This window comes from Salmo trutta, chromosome 25, assembly GCF_901001165.1.
Source record: "Salmo trutta chromosome 25, fSalTru1.1, whole genome shotgun sequence".
Taxonomy (NCBI): domain Eukaryota; kingdom Metazoa; phylum Chordata; class Actinopteri; order Salmoniformes; family Salmonidae; genus Salmo; species Salmo trutta.
Genome location: NC_042981.1, coordinates 5,163,919 through 5,171,066, shown reverse-complemented (window position 1 = coordinate 5,171,066; position 7,148 = coordinate 5,163,919). Strand labels below are relative to the sequence as shown.

At 40.0% G+C, this 7,148-nt stretch overlaps 1 protein-coding gene across 2 annotated transcripts in view; it reads left to right on the top strand.

Moving 5' to 3' along the window:
- The first annotated feature begins 6 nt into the window (after window positions 1–6).
- Window positions 7–7,148, top strand: part of LOC115161898 (mitogen-activated protein kinase kinase kinase kinase 5) — a 105,965-nt gene continuing 98,823 nt past the window's right edge. For both annotated transcript variants that reach the window (XM_029712715.1, XM_029712714.1), the window contains exons 1-2: window positions 7–463; window positions 876–1,173. In XM_029712715.1, the coding sequence (XP_029568575.1) occupies window positions 1,066–1,173 (108 nt within the window). In that variant the 5' untranslated portion in view covers window positions 7–463; window positions 876–1,065. The remainder of the gene's footprint in view (window positions 464–875; window positions 1,174–7,148) is intronic.

Below are 7,148 nucleotides of genomic sequence, written 5' to 3'. Positions count from 1 at the left end.
GCAGTATTTGTATACGTTTCAAGGTGGCGCTGTTTCGACGTTTCTCGTTTTGTTTTGTTTTCCTGGACGTTTTTGTTGTGGTTCCAGTTGCTTGTTTCTTGACATCTGTAGGTGGCGGTAGTTACACACCATCTAACAGACAGATTAAATACGTCTTGATTTAAACAACAACAAAAAGCATTTTAATCGATGAAATGATGTTAGTGGTTATTGTTTTGTTGTGAATTCGGTAGGTCCCGGTTAGAGTTGAATGCATGGCGGATAAAGTACGGTTTTCCACTAGTTAGTAGCATCTCGTTAACAGGAGGATGTGGACTAGGTGGCTGTTCGCCGTTGTTTTCAGGGGAGACTGAGCTGCCAGCACAACATTACATTTATGTTTGGAACAATAGGGAATTTACACCAAACTATTGGCACATTTTAACATATGCCTTTCGTTTGTGTAATTTATATGGTGTAAACGGTAAGTTCACCAACCGAGCTACTGTTTTGGGATTAACGTTCGTTAGCCAGCTAACCGTTTAGCTACTGTAACGTTTGGATCATTTAACTAAGTTAATTTAACTAGGTTTTTGAAAAACATCACCCTGGTAGATATCTAACTACAGTGTTAAGTAGCTCACTTAACTTACTCTCTAACGTTAGAGGATTAATCATTGTATTTCTAGAGCTAAATTCAATGATTAATCCATAGTTTCTGCTAACTTTTTTCCCCTAGCTAACTAGTTAGCTTGTAAGTTAGTTAGTTAGCCTCAAACTAACGTTAGCCGGCCAGACATCAAATACCGTTGATAGTTAAATGTCTTGTGGTTGTTTTGTTTATTAGCTAGAGGTTTATGAACTATATTATTTTTCTACTCTTGTCCAAACGGCAGGAAATGGACCAGAAGCTGGACTTGGAAGCAACACTCCTGCAGTTTCAGAGAAAAACCAAATGATCACCACTTGAAGTAACAACGTTACTCCTCACCGAATGATACCGACGTGTAATTTGCACAAGTGAACTTGCTAAATGTAAAGTGGAGTAGCCAGGTGTTAAACTATCCAGCCAGTTAGCAAGCTGCCATGGATATCTTTCCAAGACCTAGTGGAGAAATACAAAGAAAAAACCCTCAGCAGGATTTCGAGCTTATTCAACGAGTTGGGAGCGGCACATATGGAGACGTATACAAGGTATTTTTTTAGTTTGTTTTTCGATCTACCTTCAAACTGAATGAACAGCAGTAGCAGATTTTATTGGTGTTTCTGAATTTAGACCCGTGTCTTACCAAAGCAAGCACCCTGTAGGAAGACACGACATCCCTATACCATAACTAAGTCCTATTGAAACCTGGCGAGAGGACTCGCATTAAGTTGGAAAGGTTGTGTTTGTCTCCTCCAGGCCCCATAGTTCAGTTCAATTCTCTCTCAATGTGTTTTGCTTGTATAGTGGTTATGTGTACTCTTAGAGCCTACTAACACCTTGTTTCAATACGCAGAACCTTTGTTGTTGTCAGTCAGTAGTAGTTTGTGTTACAGGAGCATTTGTGTTTTTAGAATGGAGTTGAATGGGAACCACAGGGAATACTCATCTTCATGACATAATCAAGTATTTTAGCTGTTTAAACTCTTTGTGCAGCTTAAGGTCAATGGGAAATGTATACCTCTGGCCTAGTTATCAAACACTTTTTTTTTTTGTATGTGGTCAGGTTATCGTCCTAGCTGACTTGTGACATTTTGTAAAGGCTTTATTTAGAGTGGTGAGTCACCTACCAATCAAGGCTTTCATTTACTGATTCAACCTTCTGCCCACCACATTATCACTTTAGTGTCTTGGGTTCCAAATACAGGAGCTGGGAGATATAACCTACTTTATGGGCCAGCTTCAGTCACGTAGGATATATAGCCTCCTTTATGGGCCATCTTCAGTCATGTAGCATATATAGCCTCCTTTATGGGCCAGCTTCAGTCATGTAGCATATATAGCCTCCTTTATGGGCCAGCTTCAGTCATGTAGGATATATAGCCTCCTTTATGGGCCAGCTTCAGTCATGTAGGATTTATAGCCTCCTTTATGGGCCATCTTCAGTCATGTAGCATATATAGCCTCCTTTATGGGCCAGCTTCAGTCATGTAGGATATATAGCCTCCTTTATGGGCCAGCTTCAGTCATGTAGGATATATAGCCTCCTTTATGGGCCAGCTTCAGTCATGTAGGATATATAGCCTCCTTTATGGGCAAGCTTCAGTCATGTTGTATTTATAGCCTCCTTTATGGGCCAGCTTCAGTCATGTAGGATATAGCCTCCTTTATGGGCCAGCTTCAGTCATGTAGGATATATAGTTTCCTTTATGGGCCAGCTTCAGTCATGTAGGATATATAGCCTCCTTTATGGGCCAGCTTCAGTCATGTAGAATATATAGCCTCCTTTATGGGCCAGCTTCAGTCATGTAGGATATATAGCCTCCTTTATGGGCCAGCTTCAGTCATGTAGAATATATAGCCTCCTTTATGGGCCAGCTTCAGTCATGTAGGATATATAGCCTCCTTTATGGGCCAGCTTCAGTCATGTATAACATAGCCTAAGGGCAATTCCATGGTAAGAGTGCTGCTGAGACTCAGAATTTTGTATGCCAAACAAAAACCAATGATTGCAAAGTCAAACCAACCAAACAACTCTATTCACAAGAACGAGTTTTACCACTGAAGTTTGGTAACAGAATGGCCAGCACAAACTGTCATTCTGTTACTTAACTTTGCCGTTCTTCAAGTACATTTGTTTTTTTATAAGTGTTTTTTGTGAGAGAGAGAATATCCTTCTGCATAGAGTTGTATGGCTTGCTTAAAAGTGCTACACAGGATTTAAAAAATAATTGACATTGTAATTTCAGAAAATGTTCATAATATATCTGCAATAATAGTGGAATGACAGTGTTTCACAGTATTACTTACCCTCCAGTGTTGTCATTGTCTGTGATATTCACCTATTTATTTCTCCCTGCCGGAGCGGCATCAAAATGGGAAAGCTATTCTGACTTTGTTGCTGAATTATCTAGTGGAAATCGCTCTGTCGTTAACTGGTCGCTAAAATTCTACACTGTTTGCTCAATTTCAGTTTATGTGAGAAAACAAGCACTGAATAGATAAGGAAATCATTGTACCATCTAAATTGCTGTGAAATATATTTTCTCTAGAATTGTCTAGAATGTCTTATGCTGTAGTGTTAAGATTTCCCTTTACTGGAAGTAAGGGGCCCGAACCATGAAAAACGGCCCCAGACCATTATTCCTCCTTCACCAAACTAGTTAGTACTATGCATTGGGGCAGGTAGCGTTCTCCTGGCATCCGCCAAACCCAGATTTGTCCATCGGACTGCCAGATGGTGAACCGTGATTCATCACTCCAGAGAACACTTTTCCACTGCTCCAGCGTCCAATGGTGGCGAGCTTTGCAACACTCCAGCCGATGCTTGGTATTGCGCATGGTGATTTTAGGCTTGTGTGAGGCTGCTCTGCCATGGAAATCCATTTCATGAAGCTCCTGATGAACAGTTATTGTGCTGACGTTGCTTCCAGAGGCTGTTTGGTATTTGATAGTGAGTGTTGCAACCGAGGACAGATTTTTTACCTGCTTCAGGACTCGGCGGTCTCATTCTGTGAGCTTGTGTGGCCTACCACTTCCCGGCTGAGCCGTTGTTGCTCCTAGACGTTTCCACTTCACAATAACAGCACTTACAGTTGACCAGGGAAGCTCTAGCAGGGCAGTATTTGACGAACTGACTTGTTGGAAAGGTGGCATCCTGTGACGGTGCCACGTTGAAAGTCACTGGGTTCTCTATTGTAAGGCCGTTTTATTGCCAATGTTTGTCTATGTAGATTGAATAGCTGTGTGCGCGATTTTATATACCTGTCAGCAACGGTATAGAAACAGTTTTCAGCTGTGCTAACATAATTGCCAAAGGGTTTTCTAATGATCAATTAGCCTTTTAAAAATGATAAATCTTGGATTAGCTTACACAACGTGCCATTGGAACACAGGAGTGATGGTTGCTGATAATGGGCCTCTACGTTTATGTAGATATTCCATAAAAAATCAGCCGTTTCCAGCTACAATAGTCATTTACAACATTAACTGTCTACTCTGTATTTCTGATGTTATGTTATATTAATGGACAAAAAAGTGATTTTCTTTCAAAAACAAGGACATTTCTAATTGACCCCAGACTTTTGAATGGTAGTGTGTGTGTGTGTGTGTGTGTGTGTGTGTATATATATTAGTGTAATTGCTTAACAAGTCACATAAGTTGCATGGACTCACTGTGTGCAATAATAATGTTTTAACATGATTTTTGAATGACTACCTCATCTCTGTACACCACATATAATTATCTGTAATGTCTCTCGGTCGAGCAGTGAATTTCAAACAAAGATTCAACCACAAAGACCAGGGAGGTTTTCCAATGCCTCACAAAGAAGGGCACCTACTGGTAGATGGGCAAAAATAAAAAATACATTGAATTTTGCTTTGAGCATGAAGTTATTAATTCCACTTTGGATGTTGTATCAATACACCCAGTCGCTACAAAGATAGACGTCCTTCCTAACTCAGTTGAGATGCTTACCAAGAAGACATTGAATGATTCTGAGTGGCCTAGTTACAGTTTTGACTTAAATCTCCTTGAAAATCTATGGCAAGACTTGGAAAATGTCTTTCTAACAATTATCAATAACCAAGTTGACAGAGCTATAAGAATTCATTGAATAATATGCAAATATTGTACCATTCAGGTGTGCAATGCTCTTTGACTTACAGCTGTAGTCGCCTCAAGTTGTATTGACTCAGGGGTGTGAATACTTATGTATAAATTAAATGTTTCTGTATTTCATTTTTAATAAATGTGCAAATAAATGTCATTTTGGGCTATTGTGTGTAGATGGTAGAGAATTGTTTTATATTTAATCCATTTTGAATTAAGGCTGTAACACAACAAAATGTGGAATAAGTCAAAGGGGTCTGAATACTTTCTGAAGGAGCTCTATATAATGGACATTTTCTGAAATTACAATGCAAAAATAAATCATGTGTAGCAGCTTTGCAAAGAATCTTTTTTTGACATACGTTTTCCAAGAGTCTCGGCATTATTCTGTAATCGTGGAACTGCTCCTAATCAGCAACATTGTAGCCAGAAGTCTTAAGCCTGTTTTATTTCTTGCTACACAGACTGAGATCCAATGTCTTATTTTTTATTTTTTTTTAACTGAAGGTTTTTCATGTGTTCTGATAAAGTTGTTAGAACATTGCCAATTTCTATATAATCATTCTATGATAACGATGAAACGGTACCCTGCTTTAACTGTGAAGGAGGAATCCGATGGGCTTTCTGACGGCTCAGTGGAAGGAGTTACCTGCCTCCTACACAGTCTGCTATTCAGAGAGCAAATCTTCACATATTTGAACCTATTTTATTTGAACCTATTTTTCATGAGGTTGTATTTAGTTTCCCCCACTGTGGTAACCATGTGATAAAGCATCACACTGTTACAGCCTACCTCTCGTTAATCTCTGATTGTAACGTGGGGAAAGTAAGATGGATTGGTAGGGGACGGGAGAGCTACAAACGATCCAGCTTCAATTTCCCCATTCTCCTGGCACAGTTCTGCGAAGTGTGTGTGTGTGTGTGTGTGTGTGTGTGTGTGTGTGTGTGTGTTTTCACATAAAGCAACAACACATTTTGAATGACTCAGAATTGGATTGAATTTCACTACACCTGCAATAATGTCTGCTAAAAATGTGTGTGAAAAATCAAATTTGATTGGAGTGTAACAAAGTAGACACTTTCCCCGTCTGTTCCCAAGGTCCAAATCAGGATCACAGACAGTTGTTCACTTAAAAAATAAAAAATAAAAATGTTTTATCCATTTGCTATGGATGACTAGGCTACCAATTTGATCCAGTCGACGCAACCAGTCTGTAGAACCCTTGCCTCACAAAGCAATCTTTGGCAGGCCAGTCCCACTGTAGACACAGGCAGCCGAGGCAGGCCACTGGTGGAATGCAGTGCCTGGTATTCTCCCACAGAGAGCCATGAACACGCAATCCCTGGGCTGAGTCCTAAATGACACTCTATTTCTAATCTCTGGCAGTCCCACCCCAGACACAGTCCCACCCCAGACACAAGCAGGACTGTGGCAGAGTGAAATATTACCAGGTCCTTGTCTAACCGTGAGCCCAGAATGGGAGGGTTCTTTGCTGTACTGACAGCGGAAATATTTCAAGATCTGAAAGATCCTCCCCTAACCATGTCTTTTGGTCTGCTGCAGTGCATAGAAAGTTTTACAAACGTCTCAAACCCGAGTGAGGTAGCAACTAGGAAAGTAAGCCCATGGAGCTTGAGTTTGATTGGTTGTTTTATTACTCAGCTCTTGTGTCTCTCTCTCTTTTGAGTAACAGTTTTATAATGTTTCATCCAGGGATGGAAATTAAGAATAGCTCTAGCCCGAGGCTAGTACTTTTCAGACCAGGCTAGTAGAGAATGTGCTCATCTAGCCTGCCAGATGGTGACATTTTTGTGTTTTGTAATAGTACACATTTTGAAGCCGGGCTAGTAACATCGTGGTCGGCTCTAGACTTTCATCTACATTATCTCTGTCTGTTAGTTGTCCTGAGACTATAAATGGTATTTAGTAATCTGTCCATCCAGGATTGTAGTGTTTTAAAAAAATATATTTTAAATTTTTTTGCTAGTTGCATGCCAAAAACGTTAGATTTTTATTGTGGCAATTCAGACATTTTGCACGGCGAATTGTGACGATTTTATCAAATTTGACATAAATGCGCTGACGAGGGAAAGTTTGCTTGATTGAATGATTTTATGCAATAAAAGTGTGGTGATTGGATAAAATTGCAAGCCGTCTTTTCGTAGTGCGGTGATTAGACGGTTTATGCGGTAACATTGCAATGATTTGACTGGTTTATGCAATAATAGCGCAGTGATTGGTCAGATGTTTTAAGCCCTCGCACAATATGTGGAGTTGTTGATTTTGCAATTGCAAAATCCTGGAGGGACTGAGTAATGAAGATGAAACCAACCATACTGATTGTTGGAATTTGCAAACTTTAGAGAGATCTATTCATTGTGTGGCAGTAAAGTGTGTGGCAGACAGGACCA